The following is a 20,523-nucleotide window of genomic DNA, read 5'->3' on the forward strand; positions in this document are numbered from 1 at the left end:
TCAACCAAACATGGCAAAACTCATATGGTGTGACTGTCCTGACCTTGTTTCTCAAAGTGGGAACTTGAATAAAACTAAGAAAAAGAATTGCTAAAAATCATTTGAAAATGAATTTAGGCTAAAAAAAATGTCTATTTTGAGCCTATATCTTTTCAAAGTCAAAGCATAATGTCATTTCTGATCAAAAATATTTTGTCCCCCAACCCAAAATCATTTGGTGTGACACTAGTTTGGAAAAATTAAACAGGCAATTATTTGGACACCTATTGGCTAGAGAGGTCCTTCTTCTGTAAGGCTATTCAGCACTCCCAGCACAACTGCAAGACAGGTGTCTGAGGTGAGTTATGATTTTAACATTTTCATGAAATGCCATCTTGTTGAAACGTTGACAAACTCACCATTCTGGATGTCTTTTGGTGTGACACCTTTTCTTTAAAAAAAGCTTAAGTTATTTGAAGTTTTGGTCATATTTCCATGTAGATCTAGGCTGCTTTGTTATAGCTAGCATGCTGTTAGCATGCTAATGTGTACATAGTAGCCTCAAGGTAAACCTAAATGGAGAAAACAGTAATATGGTGTGACACTTAATCATATGGTGTGACATGTCTGCTTGTCACACCATATGACTTGACTGTCACACCATATGATTTATACTGTATTTAACTACAGATATAACAACAAATAACAAAGTTCCATGTTTCTTTTGTACATTTAAACATTTGTTTTAAACATTTGTACATAAAATGTAATTTAGCTTCATTCAGTGATACTTCAAATTCATCAGACAGAGCAGAAACCCCTTCACAGAAACCTTAACATATTGTTTCAATCTAAACAATATTTTCTCTTTGTCTTAAACTATACATTCCATTTTCTTTTGTCAGCTGGAAAATGACAAGTGCTGAGAGAACGAGAAAGTACAGGGAGAAACTAAACAATGACCCAGCAAGGAGAGAGGAGCCAAAGGGGCGAGACTGCATTTTCTACGAAGAGCAGGAGGTTGTCTGTGGCATAGCAGAACCGCAACAAGGCAGCCGGTTTGCTACCCTCACCAAATACGACTGGCTGATGTACAATACAGTCTAAATGTATAATCTAATCTGATCTAATACTTTTGTACTTTCACTCACTGGACTGGACAGTGGACAGTGTTAAGGTAGGACCCGAGACAAAACTAGCGAAAATAGCTGATCTACAAGCTCTCAACACGTTGTGCTGCGAGAGCTTGTAGATCAGCTATTTTCGGAGTTGTGCAACCCAGCACTCTTTAGCTAGTGGAGATGTGGTGTAATGTCATGATTCCTAATTACATTTGTTCAACACAAAAAAATGCTGTGTTCAAGTTCAGGAGACTTCGGAAAAAAGCAATTTACCTGAATGCTGAGTTCTGTTTCCACTAATTGGTGTTAATAAAATGTTGCCTTCAATGCCTTGGCTCCAAGTGTGGCTATGCGCCTTATTGTCCCTTTAGGATCCTTCTGCCGTGGGCCGGCAGAAGACTTAGGTGTGCGTAGCATTCCTGTGCACATCCTCATCATCCATCTACTACTACAATTCTTTCTTATCCCATGTTAAAGCCCTACAATAATATCCTGTTCAGAAATATTAAGGCCATGTTATCCTGGGTAATTGTTTAATCAATCAGTAAAGTTCAGTACTCACTAATAGGTAGGTTAAAACACAGTTTGCTTTGACACATGAAGATATGATCATACGGTGTGACACTAAATCATTTGGTGTGACATTCCAAATAGTGAGAAATCATACCTTTATTAATGATTAAACCAAAAAAATGTTTATGGATTACATAGAGAATATTATCAGGAAGAGTCACAAATATTTGTGTAATTTTAGAGAAAGTTTTGACAGAATACATTTAAAATATGTTGTAAGATCATGAACATGGGCCTCACACAGAGTGTCGATTATGAAAAAAATATACAGATATAATTAATTTTCAAAAAACTATAGTGGATCACTGGTTAGTTATGATAAAGGACTTTGATAAAGTGAGTAACTTAAGAAAGATGTACTCCATTTTCATTTTATGAACAATTATTTTCATGTCACACCATATGACGATTTTAGGCACAAGTACAACAAACTGCTGAATAAAGTCTGATTCCAATAAAATATCTAAAAACAAAATGTATTTCCATAAGGTTGAGAGTGAGTAGAACAAAAGTAAATAACTTTTATGCCTGCAATTTAAAGTTTTTTTAAAAACACATTTTTTGGGGCGTCACGTCACTGACCCACATGCTGTGTAGTGATTTCCGTGATTTTAGGGCAAAATCTGTAGGAGCAGTGTCCAAAAATGTGTTTTTAAAAATCGGCCTGAAGGTGGCGCTATATGGGACAGATCCATGTTGATGGGATGAGTGTAGACATGCTGTGTAGTGATTTCCGTGATTTTAGGGCAAAAACTGTAGGAGCAGTGTCCAAAAATGTGTTTTAAAAATCGGCCTGCAGGTGGCGCTAGAAGAGGGCCATGTGAGAAATGAGGGGTGGGGTCTCCGCGTTGCCTTGGCGGACGAATAGGTACCGGCCCCGGCTCTCCCGGACGCTCCTAGCCCGAGTTACGGCATTTTATGTGAGCTGCAGTGGAGGGGGTCCTCCACTGGGGGCGCCACCACTTTTGCATCCGTTCTGGAGCACCAGGAGTGGGTGGTCCCCAGGAATTCCCCGTGAGCAGCCCCGTTGGGGTGGTCAATTGGTCATTTTTGCACATGTGGTCATTTTTTACACCTGGGGATCCCCCAGGGACCTGGGGGTCCCTGGAGCTCCGGGGGTCCTTGGAGGTTGTAGTTTGCCAGGTAAGGAGTGTGTGTGCAAAATGTGGCATGGATGGGGGCAACGGTTGTGGAGATATGAGCAGGGCAAAAGTGTGACGTGTGACTCACGGAGGGACATTTTTTTTACACCTGGGGGTCCCCCAGGGACCTGGGGGTCCCTGGAGCTCCGGGGGTCCTTGGAGGTTGTAGTTTGGCAGGGAAGGAGTATGTGTGCAAAATTTGGCATGGATGGGGGCAACGGTTGTGGAGATATGAGCAGGGCAAAAGTGTGACTGACTCACTCACTCACTCACTCACTCACTCACAGACGGACAGCCGGTGGAGGTTTTGGTAGTAAATGCGACCTACGGTCGCAACTACCATGTTATGAAGCATCTGGTCAGCTGGTTATTATTGGACTCGTGCCATAGGCTCGTATCGCGCACGTGGGCTCGTGTACATGACTTCCGCCTTTTAGCCACGCCTCCTTGAAGGTTCCCGATCAGATATTACAACTAGGTCTATATATATATTTTAAATACAATCCTTGGGAAAACTATATAGTAAAACACGGAGGCGCGTTCTTTGATTAGATGTGCGGCTGTAATGTGCTTGTTTTGAAACGTAGCATAGGCATCCTATGATTTTAAAAGAAATGTCCAAGTAACTATTAAGGATCTGTAAATATTGTGTAACTGTCTGTCACTCACTGGGGTTTTCAGGGTGTTTTTCCAAGTAACTTACTGGTCGTTCATGGTTAATGGGAGTGTCCTCGCCTCGAACGATCTGCTCTTAATGATAAGGAAAACCCTATTAATGAACCTCACACATTTTGGTTGTGTTTATCACTTTTTTGCTATATCAGATAAACAAAACGTTTTTTGTTTTTTTTTGCGCTACCCTGTTGGCTTCGTTGGCTTACCATCCAGGACCAGGATCCTACTGAAATAGTAAAACAACTGGAATAGCTGGACGGCTGCAGGTAAGATAATGGGGTATGATAAATGTATCGTTGACAAATATGTAACTTAACGTTACCTACCTGTATTGTTGTGTCACACTCACAGGATTTAGCTAAATCTAATAGCTAGCTATTGCGAAAATAAAATTAAATGTTTTCTCACGACCTTATGAAAGGACACTTATTACAATGTTGGTGATGACTAAATAAATCAAACTTCATAGAGCTTAATTCCAATTAATATATGGTATATTGTGACAAGCCGCTATAATTAAGCATGTCTTTCGAGATGAAAACGAACAAAAGATATGATTGATTGCATACATTTAAAAGAAAGATAGTTCAGCTTGGCCTGCTGTCATTCAATGTTATATGAGATACTTCAATGATTTCCTGTGGAAATAAGCCAAGTGCTTTTCTAGGATCTCATTTTAGTGGACCCTGTACCAGTGAACTGTACCGTCATGAAACTGTACCTTTTCCTATGCAAACTTCTAATAAAGTCTTCAATCAATCAATCAATCAATACTCAAGAATGTAATGTGCTAGCCATAAATTATAACTACCAGGAGAGGATGCTAATATGCGGAGGTTATGTCTCTCCTGGAGTTATAACGCAGAGTAAAATAGCTCTCGCTGGTTGAGCCTCCATGTCCCTAATCGCCTCAAAACATGTTTAAATCATGAAGTTGCTCACCTCATCGTCGAAACAGCTTTATATCTACCGATGAGCCCACTCGTTGGCATGTGTTAGTCCATATGTTTCTAATACATTAATGTTTACTAAAACTTCTCCGAGTCTCATCGCTTTCCTTGTTTTTGAACTGCTTGGGTAAAAATGGCCGAACATATCACGCGAGATGAGTAAAGCCTGGCTACGCGAGGCTACATATCACGTGGCGTTGATCGCCGTTGCGATTTGCTCATACTAGGACATGACGTTTTTGTATGCGGAAGTATTCCAACTTTCTGTAGTTCTGAAGCGCTCTGTATGCGGAAACATTCCGACGAGGAAACGCGAGTCTCAGAGAAGTTTGAGTAAACATTAATGTATTAGAAACATATGGACTAACACATGCCAACGAGTGGGCTCATCGGTAGATATAAAGCTGTTTCGACGATGAGGTGAGCAACTTCATGATTTAAACATGTTTTGAGGCGATTAGGGACATGGAGGCTCAACCAGCGAGAGCTATTTTACTCTGCGTTATAACTCCAGGAGGAGAGACATAACCTCCGCATATTAGCACCCTCTCCTGGTAGTTATAATTTATGGCTAGTAATGTGCTGCTGGGAACCTATAAAAACAAGCAGTCACAAAAGTTGGGCATCTAACTTTACATATAGGACTACAGATCCATCTAAAAAAGGAATACTACTATCTAAACATATTATAATATTACACTCAAAATAAGGATTTATAATACAGAAATGTCAACCTTCTGAAGTCAGTTGCTTGAAGTCCAGTGTAAAGTTCCTGCAGTCAGTGAAGGTTTGTGACATCTGCATGCTTTTTTACACAATATTATATTATTAAGATTTATATCATTTTAACCTTCTTCTTTTAATAAAAAAAAAGTGGTTCATTGATTAATAGTTACAAAATGACCAGCTACAAAATGTCTCTGTGACTGTGTCTTCTCTCTAGACATGACGTGGCTGTCAATGGTGGGACTGACAGCGCTGCCACATCTCGGAGGGCTATTTGGGGGCTACATCACACGCAAAGAAGTCAAGACCTGGTACCCTACTATTCAGAAGCCTTGGTGGCGCCCGCCAAATGCGGCATTCCCAGTGGCATGGACATCTCTCTATACAGGCATGGGGTAAGTAGGCTATCATTATTCTAGTTAGTATATCTCAGTGGCGGCTCCAGGGCGGGCGGGGGGGGGGGGGGGGGGGGGGGGGGGGGCTAGGGGGGGCTTTAGCTTTCACCAGAGCCCCCCCCTGGTGAAAGCTAATATACGGTATATGAATATGTGAAAGACAATTGACTGACTTCTATGTAAACCATACTATTAAATCATACTTTGTATGCTGGAAAGCATCTTCAGCCTCACAAAAACCCTATCCGATCAACTACAGTCCTCAGATTTGGAGCTGGAAACTGGCAATGATCTGGTCTGTTCAGTTATCCATACCCTATAAGTGAGATAATCTTTTTTGTTATATTTTAGTACTATTCATTATTGTTTGTTGCCAAAATCAATTAGCCCCTGCTCTGAAAAAGTCAGCTCCCCATACCGAACCCCAGTCACAATTCTCTGGAGCCACCGCTGTTATATCTAATCTGCATATCTCCTTTGCATCGATCAGTTTGAGACCAGTGAAGTCTTGCTGATCAAATCTTTCACACAATTTAATTTTGACTTGTCATACAGATATGCTTCCTATCTCGTGTGGAAAGAACTTGGGGGTTTCACTGAGGATGCAGTGCTGCCCATGGGACTTTATGCGCTGCAGCTTGCCTTGAATTGGGCCTGGACTCCCATCTTCTTTGGTGCACACAAGCTCAAACTGGTAACTTTAAACATATTAATCAAAAACATACACCAGCACTTGTATGATTTTGAGATGTGTTAACAAATGTTAACTGCCACACATTTTGTTCATTGCCTGTCATCTTTTAGGCACTCATCGAAATCGTGTTTCTCACTGGAACTGTTGGAGCCACCATGGTGTCCTGGTATCCCATAAGCCGTACTGCTACTCTGCTCATGGCACCCTACCTGGCATGGCTGTGTCTAGCTACCTCACTTAACTACCGCATATGGAGAGACAACCCTGAAGAAGAAAAAGAAGAATAGCAGGCAACACTTGGTTTTAGCAAGTTCTAGGTCAACCATCAAAACGAAACTTGTGTAAAAACAGTATCGAGTAGCTTCATGGCTACCCATGAAGCCAACATCACGAGGTAGTCACCAGAAAAGTGCTTCCAACTGACTTGAATGAGATTCTACATAATGCAGAGTTCTCGTTGGCTGCTTTTCTTGGTCAAACAGGTCATTGTCTATCTGATGATGTATATATCAGCAGTTAATATTTAAAATATTGACACACCTTTTCTGTTATTTAGGCCTAGGCTACACAAATCTGGATCTTTTTCTAAACTCAGATTTTCGTATATCCGCATAGAAAAATATCTAGGTCTATAAAAATCCATACCTACACAGATCCACTGATAATCGGATATTTTTTATAAACCTTCACTTGTTTATCCGGTTTCAAAAAGATCCGGTTTAGCGGCCGAAATCTCCAGCTTTGTGTGGCTGCAAGCCCCAATCGCATAAAGAAAGGTCCAGATTCAGAAAGATCCAGATTTGTGTAGCCTCGGCCTTAATCATTTACACCAGTTGAATTGAGACCGCTTCAAAAATTCTACATGGACATTCAGACGTTTTTTCCTTCCTAGCAGGACTGCTAACGTTGGCACTGTCATTGAACGTAATTGGTTATTTGAAAGTATAATGTTACAAAACAAAATCAGTTACATAACGTCAGAAACCAATATATAGGAATAAGCATTTATTTATAACATGCAGGGTGACAAGAGGAATAAGGAATACATTTATTTTTCTTTCTCTTTCTCGGGAGCCTTCTCCTTCTCGGGAGCAGGACCATCTTCTGGTGACTTGGAGGAGAATCTTTCTATTAGTGTCTTCCACAAGCCTTTCTTCTCCTCATCCATCTGCTGCTGCTGTAAACTCCCTGTAAAAATATACAAACAATCAAGATAAGCTAGGATTGTCTTCAGAGGTGTTGTAATGCCTCTTAACTGGCCAGGGACATGTCTAGGATACATTTATCTTGTGGCTAAATCTCATCAAAAGGTGGTCTGTGGCTCAAATGCTGAATAAATAATATACCTTGATATAAAAAAGGTTGAAAACCACTGATTTAGATGAGTATTTGCCTGTGTCGGTCTCCATACCTGACAAAAGTAATCGACATTCTTCCACTGTCACTCCAGTAAAGCTTGTGTCCTTTAAACGGGGAAACTAACCATGTTAAAAAGAAAAAGAAAGAAGAGATTTAGATTTTTTAGTAAATATTTGTAAGATAAGATGTTTATTTTTCACTGTATGAAACATACAACTAAAATATTTAGTGCATCCACAAAAACAACATCAACAAAGAAAAATAAATACACTGATAGAGCAACATAATGCCATAAACTGTTACTCTGTTCATAGTCAGTTATAAAAAAAACATCCATGCATATAATAATACACACACACACACACACACACACACACACACACACACACACACACACACACACACACACACACACACACACACACACACACACACACACACACACACACAGAATAGCCATTAAATTAAATATATACTGTACTTACTCGTTCTTTGTACACATTGCTGTTGATATTTGCCAAACTGTCGTATATTTGGTCACATTTCTCGGGATCTGAGATCTGAAAAAGAAATATAAATCAGAGGGCTAGTGCACAATTGACTTTACTCTGAATTATAGGCTTGGCTGAGAAAATTGCCAAAGGTATCATTATGGCAAATTACTTAAATAGATAACTCTAATAGTAAATTAAATGACATAATTCAATTTTGTACTAACATTCTCTTCTACACCTTTGGTTCTCAAAGTGGGGTCCGGGGACCCCCAGGGGTCCTCGAGGGATTTCCAGGGGTTCCATTTGTACACTCTGAGTTAAACATTGATTATACAATTATAAATTGGGATCCCAGATATAGAAATGCCATTAAATGGGGGGGCTCTTATGGGGGTCCCTGGCATATGTTTTCAAATGGGGGTCCCGCGGGCTAATTAGTGTCAATTTGGGGGTCCTTGACATGAAAAAGTTTGAGAACCACTGGTCTACACAAAACACTGACAGCAAGGTCGATAGCGTTCTGTTGATCCTCTCTTGGCTAATGCTAACAGCAGGTTAACATTCACTGTTGTACTGGTATAAGCTATCACACATTACCTGTGTATTTTCACCCTCGCGGAAAGCATGCGCTACTCTCTGACGCAGAAACGTTCCTAAATCTCGGCCTTTCTTTGATTCGTCTAGTGGCCATTCCTCGCAGAGCTTCAAAAACCGACGATACCTCGTAGCAGACATGGTTGATTTGTTATTGAACGCAAACGGTATCGCCTTTTTTCTTCTTTTCTGCAGTTTGAGCTTTATGGCGCGCCGTACTTGTGCTACACCTAAATCAACCCCCGGTTCTCACGTTGTAGAGAAGATGGGATTTATGGTTCTTTGAAGTGAACCGGATCTCTGAGATCCGTTCCTTTCATATCAAAGAGCCGTTCAAAAGACTGTCTCATTTTAGTTACTGGTTAGTATACTTTGTAGATTTTGATTATAATTACAAATCACTTCAACCCTATATACATTTTGGCCATATATATACACACATTTCTGCCATTTGAAAATAGCCGATCTCATTGTGAGCTTGTAGATCTGCTATTTTCAAATGATTTTTCTAATTAATAGTATTTGGAAAACCTGTGAAATGGGGACATTCTGCATAATGAGCACTTTCTACTATTGGTACATTAAGTACATTTTGATACCAATACACTTTTGTACTTTTACTCAAGTACATTTTAATTCTGAACTTCTACTTGTGGCCATAGACTGTAAAAGGCTTGTGGCAGAGTATTTCTACTTTTTTAAGTAAAAGTGTCAACACTGGCAATGCAATGTAGAAATACTCTGCAAGTAAAGAATGTACTCCCCATCCTCCTCCTCCTCCTCCTCCTCCTCCTCCTCCTCAAAAAAGGAACGGCTCCCTTTACTGAGAACCGGATCCCATCGTTCATTTCAATTCAAAGAGCCGTTCAAAAGACTCGATTCGTTCGCGAACGTCCCATCTCCAGTTCTCTTGTGTTCCGCGTCGTTCCCATGGTCGTTCCGTGTCAGTCAGTCACACACACACACACACACACACACACACACACAGAAAAGACGCATTTATTAATTTATCTTACAGAAAGATGAGTGGAGCGGCTGTGAAGAAGGGTCCTTCGCGACCAGCAGGTGTTTTAGGATGGATCACCTCCGCTTGCCAGTTCGCAGCAGACAGGAATGATTTTAGAAGGTGAGTTGAACGGGCTCCCATCGTTAGCATACTGGCTAATGGCTACACAAGACTAGCTAATAATGCCAACAACGCCATGACCCAGCTCTGCCCTTGCTTATGCGCTCATGCAGTCTTCTGGAGTCAATTCAGTTTAAAGGAGCTTTATTGACATGAGAAAACATATTGTAAGAGCCATTGGAGCCTTATTTCTTATTCTGATGACATCACTGAAGGGGAGGGCATTGTCAAGGCCAAATTGCCTGTCTGGAACAAGCAACATGTGTTGTCTGATGAGAGAGGCAAACAGTTTTTGACTGTGTCGCTGGGCTGATGTCTGTATGTCTGACACTATTTCATGTTTATTTACTTATTTTATGTAATCAAAGTATAGGACTTTGGAGATAATAAATATAAGATTGATTGATTGATTGAAGAATTTATTAGAAGATTGCAATAGAAAAAAGTACAGTTTCATGACAGTACAAATCACTGGTACAAGGTCAACTAAAAGGAGATCCTAGAAAGCCGAGGCTTATTTCCACAGGAACCACACTTTAAGTATCTCATATAACATTGAAAGACAGACGGATAGAACATAGTACTTTATCTAGGATAATATCAAAAGCATAACATCAAATACAAAGGCAGAAAAAAGGAAACAAAGGGGGAGGGGGGGAGCATGGGGGCTTAATCTATTTACAAGTCACGGGTAGCAGCTGTCTGAAGGTGACTTTTCATACCAATTTTGAAGGAGGCGATTTGCTCTCCTTTAGGGCTTGAGGAAGGGCGTTCCACATGTTGATGGTGTAGCAGGAGAACGAGTTAGAGCCTTGTTTAGTGTTAAATCTACGTTGATGATGATTATGAACTCAAGGACAAGTTAGGGACTTATTTAGAGCATACGTCTAACTTAATCCTGCCATCGTCAACCAGTAGTACAGGATTTGGGCACTACACATATGTTTACATTGCCAAAGCATGTACATATAATTAAAAAAAATGTTGAAAATGGAGAACGTACATACGGTTGGTCTTTGGACGGGGTACAGCATTGTGTAAACAGCTACCGGTATGTCACATTTTGTCATTGTAGGCTATACTTTACATGTTTATATACAGCATTTTTGAAACAAGTTGCAGCTACCTTTTGCTGTAGCTCCTTTCGGAACCCCTCACTCCACTGCTACGCAGCTCCTGCGTAGCAGTGGAGTGAGGGGTTCCGAAAGGAGCTACTTTTGCTGTCACTTTGGGACAAATAGCAGCATTTATTTTTTCTCAATACAATTAAATGGTATACAAAAAAGCATCTGATTTAAAAAGCGTTTAAACTAAATGTAGCATGCAGCTCTGTTCGTGCTGGCCTAACCCAATTCCATGAATTCCATGTTACATTACACTCTTTGGACTGGAGTCACATCACATCATTGGCCAGGGCTCCTATTTACTACTGTGTGTGTGTGTGTGTGTGTGTGTGTGTGTGTGTGTGTGTGTGTGTGTGTGTGTGTCTCTCTCCCCATACCCTTACTGTTACGGTACATTTTGCATAGTAATGTTGTCTGTCATTTAATGTCTCAATGAAACAAGTACAAATTGAGTCGGACCCCAATGTAAACAAGCCATATTGCTTTCTTAGGTTTCAATCCTATTAGTAGACCTATTTGTATCTGAACTGTACTGTGCTTCTCCTAGGCGAACTGCTAAATGTATTCACACACACACACACACACACACACACACACACACACACACACACAGAGAGAGAGTACAGTACTCAGTTAAAATTTTACTTGCGCTTTGTGAGTAACTATTTTATGTATTTCTTCTTTTTTATATAGGAACCTACTGGTCAACTTGGGTTTATTTGCAGCTGGTGTTTGGGTTGCAAGAAATCTGTCCGATTTCGATCTGATGACTCCACAGCCTCTGGCATAACACAACCAAGACAACAGCATGAGGTACTGAGAACCAAAGGGAAGCATTGTTGCAGTGGCTTTCAACCTTTTTCATATCCAGGTCTGTTATTTATTGGGCATTTGAGCCACGGAGTGCACGGACCACCATTTGATGACATTTAGCCTCTCAGACCCAAGACTTAAACATGTTTTTGTCATTGGATAAGATTTGTGTCCACAATTTCATACTGTACTGATGTGGTACTTTGATAAAAATAACAATTCTTCTACATTCTCTAATTGACTTGTTGTAAATTAAGTAATGCAGATGTTTAATAATAATTCAACTCTTGAGAGCGTAAAATGAGACCAAATGGACCCATAAGGGACCCTGGACCACTGGTTGAAAACCACTGCATTGTTGTATTATGTGCTGATCTCAACAATTTCTCCCTGCCAAAAGTGTCTCGATTAAGTTGGAGGTATTTTATATTTTTGATTTGTTTTATTTGGTTGTATACTGAAGTATAGCTGCTACTAAGAGTTTTGCTCCACAATAACCAATGAGTCCCAATGAGTGACTTGAAGGGCTTGTACTCTGAGTTGGCAGGGCAGTTCCACCCTCCGATCAGTGTATTTTGTAAAATACCTCAAACTAATAAGAACCTTAAAGCCTAAATATTCATTAATATGTCATTCTCTCTTTAGGTGTGATGGACCAAAACTGAAGAAACAAGCCACAAGATCAATGCTTAATATCAACATTGTGGATACAACCGGACTCATTACATAAGTTTTACGTTACCGTGACTCAACATATTAAACTGTTTGAAATTGTTGTTTATTTTACATTTAAATATCTTAATTTCTTTTTAACTTATTTTCTCTTGATTGAATTACGGTTTGTAAACGCCAATGGCTAGACCTCATACAGAGGAACATCATTCAGAAACTGAAAATGTAACATTGTGGCATTTGCAACAAGAGAGATCAATGTTGTGTTAATGGTCTGATTTTCATTTATTTATATTCCCTGTCATCTCATGAGGTCTATAATCATATCATGATGGCTTCTCATGAGGTCTTTTGTGCTGCTGCTCACAAATGTTTATCCGTTCGAAGGAAATCCCTCTCTGTTGCCCAGAGTGTGGACTTGGCTTTGCAAGTCCTGGCCGTCGATGTGGGCTTGAAACCAGCTTTGCTGTATGATACTAACGGCGCAGATGTAGAGCAAGTGCAAGAGTATTTGACCTCGCTGCAGTCTATCCAGCTTGTGTCCAAATCTCTTCTCACGATGGCTCTAAGTGGCAATGCCCTCATCGTTAATCCAGAAATAGTAATGTCAAATCTAGAGCAGTCACTCAATATAAACAGTCATGTCATTGTGATTAATGTGTGCCATTCATTGGAAACCCCTAGCATCGTAGACCCTGTAAATGATACTTTCACAAACATGATACGAGAACTGTTGATTATGCTGAGGCAGTTTGTGCAACAGGCCGAGGTCGGAAAAACGCTTCACGTTGAGGAAAAATGTAACGATTGGAACTTGTGCTCTATCTTCGGGATTCTATTGGGATATCCAGCAACCTACTGGTTTGACCAGAACAGAAGCTTTGAGAACTGCCTGGCAATGACCCCATTGATGGTGACGAAAGCTTCAGCAACATGGAAGGCGTGCTGTGGAGAACATCATCAGTTCTTGCTGTATTCCTTCAGCATTCCAGCAGTTCTGCACAAAGACACTCAGTGCGATGTGGACAGATGGAACCTTCGACTCAAAGAGAGATTTCAGCAGCAAACCGTCTTTAGTGATCTTAACATTTGCCAGTCTGTGGTCACATTGCCCTCTGTCTGTCTGTGATTCCAACATAAGTTTAAAGCAGTTTCCCTTGGAATAGCAATGTTGAAAGATCACTCAATTAAACTGACTCAAACACAATGTTAATGAGTTGTTTATTTAAAATTAAGCAAGACCCTCTTTGGTGAAAGAGGTGAATGTCAATACAATTTTGAAGCTAACCGTATTCTGCTAATTACAGTGACTACAATATTCTAATTGTGTACCTTTGTGTACCTTTTTTTTCTTCAAGTAAATTTGGACACATCTGAAATGTGTCTCCTGCTTTGGCTTTTATCCATCCTAATTAATAGGAGCAGTGAGCTATTTTTAACTGTCCAGGGAACAGCTTTTAGGGTTAAGTGTCTTTGCTCAGGTATACTTCAACACAGATCTATTCTGCATCTAGCTTAAGGCAAGACTAAATATTGAGCTAAATATTGTAATGGGGTCTGCAGCCAAATACATATCATTTTGGGGGTCCTTCACATATTTTGTTCCAGGGATCCCCAGAAGCAAATATTTAAGTAAAAAATGTTCTCTGAATTTAGGTTGCCTCATGCTAGATGCAGAATAGATACACACCTTCAACACAGACCGAGTCGAGGGTTAAACGGCTACAGCGTGAAATAATTTAGGAACTGCCATTCCTTATGATTTAATAAGTTAATGTTTCCTGATTGATTAATTACTAGATAATACAAATTTTAAAATCCTGAAATGCAAGGAACAAATTAATTATGTTCAGTGGTCATTGTAAGAACAGACAATCAATTGCCCTCAGACTGAGCTAAAAGCAACAGAGAAAAGTTGGGATTGTGGGACTTCAGGTTGGATTACGTTTTTTAATGGTGGGATGTATTGAATGATGGAAGATATATCTTTGTCAGGTCAACCTGACGAAGATATATTGACATCGAAACGCCACTCTTGCCTGCACCCTGTAAATAAAGGCTTAAATAGTGTTTGCTCCAGTGCCTTCCTGCCATGTAAAATATATTTACTTCACTTGTAGCCAATGCAGTTGGACAAAAACAGGGGTAATGTGCTCTTTTTCCAGTTAAGTCTGGCTGCTGCTGAATTTTGTACCATCAGCAGACTAGAGAAAGTGGACTTTAATGAGTTAATTTCATTAAGTGTCCAGCGAAGCTTGGCCAATAAGCAAAGTGTGGGAGTCAGTGGGACATACTGTACATACGAATAAAGCCAGGTGTAGGAGCGGTTAGCTATGCTCAAAAACTGCTATGGAGCACTGGTGCAACCAACCATTGAACATTTCTAGTTGCACTGGACAGATTTATTATGTGTATGTGTACTCAAAATGTGTGCACTCTGGAATTTTGGGAGGCCAAGTGCAATGGTTATGACTTAGGAGCCCCCTAGTGGCGAAAATGAGAAGCTTCTGGAAACCCAGATAAGGACTTCGGACTTATTTCTTTTCAGTTTTGGAGAAGGTTTGTAGCCATCCAACATTTTACAGCATGTCTTCGAGGCAATTAAAAAGGTTATTCATGGAAGAAAATGTCGTTAGGTGTGACCAGTAAATAAAACTGTCATCAGCATTTGATAAGGGATGCCATTTGACCCTTAAAGAATACCACATGTGATTGTGATGGGTTCTGGGGAGGATGAGCAGTAATCAAGTTTAACAACAAAAGTTACGCCATTTAAATGGCAATTTGATAAAAATAAAGTTATCTTAAAAGCAGCCTCATTTCCCCAGTTTTAATATTGTGTAAAAACAGCTTTTTCGAACTCTGTCAAAAACGGCTCCTACCAGAGTTTTAAATGATTAGTGTCATTTTATTGTATGCATCTCAAATGCAGATCAAAGAGACCACAACATTGTAAAACTATATACACATGAAGTTAAACATCACGTTGATGACATGGCTTGACTTTGAGGTATCATTGACAGTCTGTGGTGGAGCAACTAAACTGGTGCTGGGAACCAATATTGTCCAAACTCTGTTCCACTGACTGTAAGTCAGAGAGGCTGAATGGTTGATAACACTTCACCACAGCGGGCACTCACTTTCACTTCTGCCAGATGGTCTGCCCTCGTGGGCCCAATGTTCAAAATGGCAACTGGGATTTTCCTATCCTTCGCTGCCAGTAAGAATCTGTATCCTGAATAAACCTTGGGAAAGAGAGAGAATGGGAGAGAATGGTTAACATTGGGAATGAGTCAATCATTAACAGTATTATTTGTGTTTTCATTCCATTCAAGTTATTTACAATGTCCAGAGACACAAATGAACCTAATCAATGCCTCTACATTTAACATTTAAATAGTTTTATTCCAAAATCTCGCCCCCGTCACTAAGAGGGTTTTCTGTGCATAGTGGGGTCTTTGTGATATGTTTGTGTTGTGTTATATGGTTATGTGTTGTTTCTTTGTTTGAACAGACTTGTGAAGACAAATGTCCCTTCGGGGACAATAAAGATTATTATGATTCATCATCAAAATTAAAACAAGCACATTAAGTGAAAATATGGATGAATCGTATGTGTCAATAAAATACATACAGTTTGCAATTAAATATATCATTACTACTAACATCTCAGTAAACCCTACCTGCACCGAGGACCCCGCAACCAGCACTGCGTCCGATTCTTCCAATCTTTCGCGCACAAACTGCACCGTCGCCTTGTCTACATTGTCTCCGAAAAATGTAACTTGGGGCTTCAGCGTCCCGCCACAGTCCTGACAGGAAGGAACTCTGAAGTGGAGGACATGCTCGTCCTCCAAGAAAACGTCACCGTCTGGAGCCACGCCCCCTGCCTGTGCTGTCCAACCAGGGTTCAGTGCTGTGAATCTCTTCTGGAGCTCCTCCCTTGGTGAGACAGCGCCACAGCCCAGACACACCACCCTGAAGAAGGACATGCGTACAATTCATTTTGTGTATCATTTGTTATCCTGCAGCTCCTATGAATACATATGAATACGTCATTTGGCTTTTAATGCCATCAGTTGATATAATTCAAGTCATGTGTGCGACTGTGCGGCTTATATTACAATAGACCCTGTTCATGAATGTGTCATAACAGGGTAAATAACACCTGCAGCTAATGCAATATATGGTGGGTACGTTTGTTTTAGTTGTACCAGTTGGCAATCATTGACACTATTATTGACCACTGTCGATGTTTGCTCTTTGTTATAAAGAGCAAACATAAAGTGGTTCCTGTGTAAATAAGCTGTAAAGTTTACTAGGATCTCCTTTTAGTTGACCTTGTACCAGTGATTTGTGCTGTCATGATGAAACTGTACTTCTTTCTATTGCAAACTGCTAATAAACTCTTCAATCAATAAATCAATCAATAGCCTAAATGTTGATCACTGGTACAAGGTCAACTAAAAGGAGATCCTAGAAAGCAGAGGCTTATTTCCACAGGAACCACACTTTAAGTATCTCATATAACATTGAAAGACAGACGGATAGAACATAGTACTTTATCTAGGATAATATCAGTTTCAAAAGCATAACATCAAATACAAAGGCAGAAAAAAAAGAAAAAGGGTGGGGGGGGGGGGGGGGGGGGGGGGCTTAGTCTATTTACAAGTCACGGGTAGCGGCTGTCTGAAGGTGATTTTTCATACCAATTTTGAAGGAGGCTAGGGATTTGCTCTCCTTTAAGGCTTGTGGAAGGGCGTTCCACATGTTGATGGTATAGCAGGTATTTGAGCAGACTTGAGGTTGAGGTTCTATGATTGCCTCAGATTTTGTTATTAAATGATCATTCTACACTCTCCTTATCAGTCACTTAAAAATAATAATACAAGTTTTCTTTTCTGGAGTTACAGCTGCAAAAGAAACTGCTTCTGTGTCAAGGTGGAAACCTCCACACTTCCTTTGTGTTAAAAAATGGAAACTAGGTATCTTTTTTGAATGTTTTAGGGTTGGAAAAAACCACACACAGCATATGACATTAGCCAGCCGGAATGTAGACGGCACCTGGGAACAGCCTATGTATTCCGTGAGGAAGAGGCCCAACAAACCCACGGTGAGGCCTTTGGAGGGCCAGTCAAGCCGCAAGCGGCTCAGGAACTCACTGCTCCTGAATTAAATGTTTGATAGTGGGAGTCTGGTGCTACGCACAGGTCCTGGACCTGGTGAGAGCAGGAGTTGACCTGGTGAGACATGAGAGGAGCCCGGGCCATGAGTCAAACCACAGAGCCTGGTTCTTCCACGCGCCAGATTTCCCCTCCCAGTCTCGGCAGAGTAGTTCCGGAGCTGCGGAGTGGCCCTGTCTGTGGCCCTAATGGCACTGATTGTGGGTAGCTACTGGGACGTAAAGTCGGGACGAATATAGCATCCATATTCTGAAAACTTTAGCCAAAAATAGCAGATCTACAAGCTCACAATGCCTTGCAGCGCGGTTCAAGTGGTTAAATATCGGAAACACAAATTGACATGATTCCAAAATACACTGATGATTGTGCTGTCAAACGATTAAATGGAATCTATGAAAGGTTGTGGGGGTCCCTGCTTCATTTCTCTCTCAACTAAGGGGTCCTTGGCCTGAAAACGTTGAAGAGTCGACCCCTGGCCTAGAGAGTAGAGAATGAAATGAACTGGTCTGGTGGGAATCCATGTGGATGTATGTGTGTAAAAGACATACCTGTGTGTACACCCGTGAAGTTCAGTGAGTCCTTTGTGTCCCGCTTTAGAATGAAGGGCGTCTACGTTTTGAGTGACGAGCCAGTGTAGCTTTCCCCTCTCCTCCCATTGCTGCAGTGACTTGTGTGCAGAGTTGGGCTGGTGGGAGGAGAACTGCGGCCACCCCATGTAGTTCCTCGCCCAGTAGCGCTGACGGGATTTAGCGCTGCGGACGAATTCGGCGTGCTGCATGGGGCGTCGATCCGTGCGGGCGTACAGTCCGACTCCCTCCGAGCGATAATCGGGGATGCCAGACTCTGTAGACATACCCGCGCCGCTCACGACAAAGAGCTTTCTGGCACGGGATACAAAGTTCTGCAGCCGTTCGAGGGACTGTGCATCGATGGTGCTGCTGGCAGGCACAAAACTCAACACGCTTCTTATCAGGGGAACTGTGGATGAACTTTTTCCTGGTGCTGTACACAGCACAGAGGGCCTCCATGGCAGTCGCATCTATGTCAAGAAAGACACATACAAAATACGTGGGTTAATTTATAGCATATATAGTCATCCCAAATGGAATTTTCAAGGCCAATACTGATAGATTGTGATATCCATAATTTATCTAGTGGACTCTGCAACCTATTTTACTTCTGTAAAGGCCCATTTCCACTGGGCCAGATAACAGATAAAAAAAATCTCTTTCTCCAGATATTTTTTCCATTCAAAGTGGATGGTAGATACAGATAAAAAAAAATATTTGCCACAGATAAAAGTATCTGTGGCAAATATCTGTGGTAGATTTTTTTTTATCTGTATCTACCATCCACTTTGAATGGAAAAATATCTGGATAAAGAGATTTTTTTTATCTGTTATCTGGCCCAATGGGAATGGGCCTTAAACCTGTGATGTGACAATAAAGCTTATACTGTAAGGCATCTGATTCTAGCCTTGCGTTGGTTGATTTGTGTCTGTCTGGCAACGCGGGGCCAATCTGATTACACTGTCTGTGCACATTCCTTTCCTTTCATTATAGACCATTTCTCCTATTTTAGAGCAGTGCTTGAAATGTTCTTTTCAATACATAAAAAATGTGTGATTTTGTTATTTATTACTCCAGATAATAATTAACAACAAAGTGTAGGCCTTTATCTATTTAGCAGTCTGGCTACCCATCCATCGTCAAATAAAAAGGGAACGCCCACTCTGTTTGTTCCTCTTCATTTTCATCTGATGATGTATCAGTCTGCCTTGAGAGATTATCTATTTAGAAACAAACAAAAACTACAGATTTGAGAAAAATCGGTGGCAACCGATAGTCCAATACCATGTGGTACAAAATGCACAATATTTCGGTCTAGGCCTCCCACTTTTATTTTATATTGTCACATTTCTATATTGTGTATAAATGGTATGTCAGGCAGGGTATGTGAAAGAAACAGGGGAAAAAATGCCATTTGTCACGAATGACGATTATTATAAATATGTCATTACAACAGCCAAATACAGGCACACAATTACAATCATACTGTACATTACACAACATAGTGCTGCGCGTGCGCACACACACACACGGCTATATGTGTGTAACTATTCACCTTAGCTTTGATGTTTGCGAAGGCTCGTGCAGTCCTAACCCAAATTTAAGAAGACTAAATACATGTTCTGCTTCCGCATATTTCTGCATTTTAGTTCAATTTACATAATTTTGCAAATATCGTTTACGTTTTCGATTTTTTTCAGAGAGAGAGAGAGAGAGAGAAGACAACTATATGGACCTTTAGATTTTTATAACCCTGACAGCAACACAAGTTACACAACATATTAGTAATGTTAGTCTGGTTCACGTTATATTTAGCAAACTACTAGAATCTATAAATGGAAATCATGTTGAAAAGAATTGAAAATAACTTTCAAGAGTCAAAACTTAAGCTGCATTCACACTACAGATATATATTTGAACGTTTTGCTTGGTAATTCAATGTAATCTCAATGGAAACCAGCTTTAAAGCTTCCAAAGCTTCGTTTGGTGTGTGTCCTGTATCTTTAAAGCTGGTTTCCATTGAGATTACATTGAATACCAAGCAAAACGTTCAAATATATATCTGTAGTGTGAATGAGGCATAGTAGGAACCTGCTCGAAAAGTCACACGTTGCCAAAGATAGCCAACATATCTTGTAAATTGTGCCTTATAGTTGTCACAACACCGTAGCCCACTGACGTTTCTAATTAGTTAATAGCATACCAGAAGGTAAATGTGACATAGCGAGACACTGCCAAGCTTTATAATGAAAACATGTATTGTATTTACCACTCTGAAAGAGGAGGACGCCTTCTTCTTCAAGCGACAGTGAGAACCGGATGTGTCCCATTTC

The 20,523-nt window shown here is 40.5% G+C and overlaps 5 protein-coding genes across 5 annotated transcripts; 3 read left to right on the forward strand and 2 right to left on the reverse strand.

Moving 5' to 3' along the window:
• Positions 1 to 3,694: 3,694 nt before the first annotated feature.
• Positions 3,695 to 7,187, forward strand: tspo (translocator protein). Its single transcript, XM_080728677.1, has 4 exons — positions 3,695 to 3,756; positions 5,384 to 5,561; positions 6,117 to 6,255; positions 6,366 to 7,187. The coding sequence occupies exons 2-4, from the start codon at positions 5,386 to 5,388 to the stop codon at positions 6,540 to 6,542; spliced, it is 492 nt and encodes a 163-aa protein (XP_080584803.1). The 5' UTR covers positions 3,695 to 3,756; positions 5,384 to 5,385; the 3' UTR covers positions 6,543 to 7,187.
• On the reverse strand, positions 7,188 to 8,847 carry uqcc2 (ubiquinol-cytochrome c reductase complex assembly factor 2). The gene is made up of 4 exons (XM_080728678.1): positions 8,706 to 8,847; positions 8,100 to 8,174; positions 7,667 to 7,733; positions 7,188 to 7,443 (listed from the first exon to the last, which is right to left on the reverse strand). The coding sequence occupies exons 1-4, from the start codon at positions 8,841 to 8,843 to the stop codon at positions 7,304 to 7,306; spliced, it is 420 nt and encodes a 139-aa protein (XP_080584804.1). The 5' UTR covers positions 8,844 to 8,847; the 3' UTR covers positions 7,188 to 7,303.
• An 803-nt stretch (positions 8,848 to 9,650) lies between these two features.
• On the forward strand, positions 9,651 to 12,549 carry tomm6 (translocase of outer mitochondrial membrane 6 homolog (yeast)). The gene is made up of 3 exons (XM_080728679.1): positions 9,651 to 9,828; positions 11,646 to 11,765; positions 12,411 to 12,549. The coding sequence occupies exons 1-2, from the start codon at positions 9,725 to 9,727 to the stop codon at positions 11,740 to 11,742; spliced, it is 201 nt and encodes a 66-aa protein (XP_080584805.1). The 5' UTR covers positions 9,651 to 9,724; the 3' UTR covers positions 11,743 to 11,765; positions 12,411 to 12,549.
• A 207-nt stretch (positions 12,550 to 12,756) lies between these two features.
• cUnh1orf74 (chromosome Un C1orf74 homolog) lies at positions 12,757 to 13,666 on the forward strand. Its single transcript, XM_080728673.1, has one exon. It carries the CDS (start codon positions 12,766 to 12,768, stop codon positions 13,564 to 13,566), a length of 801 nt encoding a protein of 266 aa, XP_080584799.1. The 5' UTR covers positions 12,757 to 12,765; the 3' UTR covers positions 13,567 to 13,666.
• A 1,775-nt stretch (positions 13,667 to 15,441) lies between these two features.
• On the reverse strand, positions 15,442 to 20,476 carry sirt4 (sirtuin 4). Its single transcript, XM_080728671.1, has 4 exons — positions 20,460 to 20,476; positions 18,169 to 18,659; positions 16,121 to 16,415; positions 15,442 to 15,682 (listed from the first exon to the last, which is right to left on the reverse strand). Exons 2-4 carry the CDS (start codon positions 18,657 to 18,659, stop codon positions 15,530 to 15,532), a joined length of 939 nt encoding a protein of 312 aa, XP_080584797.1. The 5' UTR covers positions 20,460 to 20,476; the 3' UTR covers positions 15,442 to 15,529.
• Positions 20,477 to 20,523: the final 47 nt, after the last annotated feature.

The sequence above is a fragment of the Nannobrachium achirus genome (assembly GCF_963921795.1).
Source record: "Nannobrachium achirus genome assembly, chromosome: 6".
In the NCBI taxonomy this organism is placed as follows: domain Eukaryota; kingdom Metazoa; phylum Chordata; class Actinopteri; order Myctophiformes; family Myctophidae; genus Nannobrachium; species Nannobrachium achirus.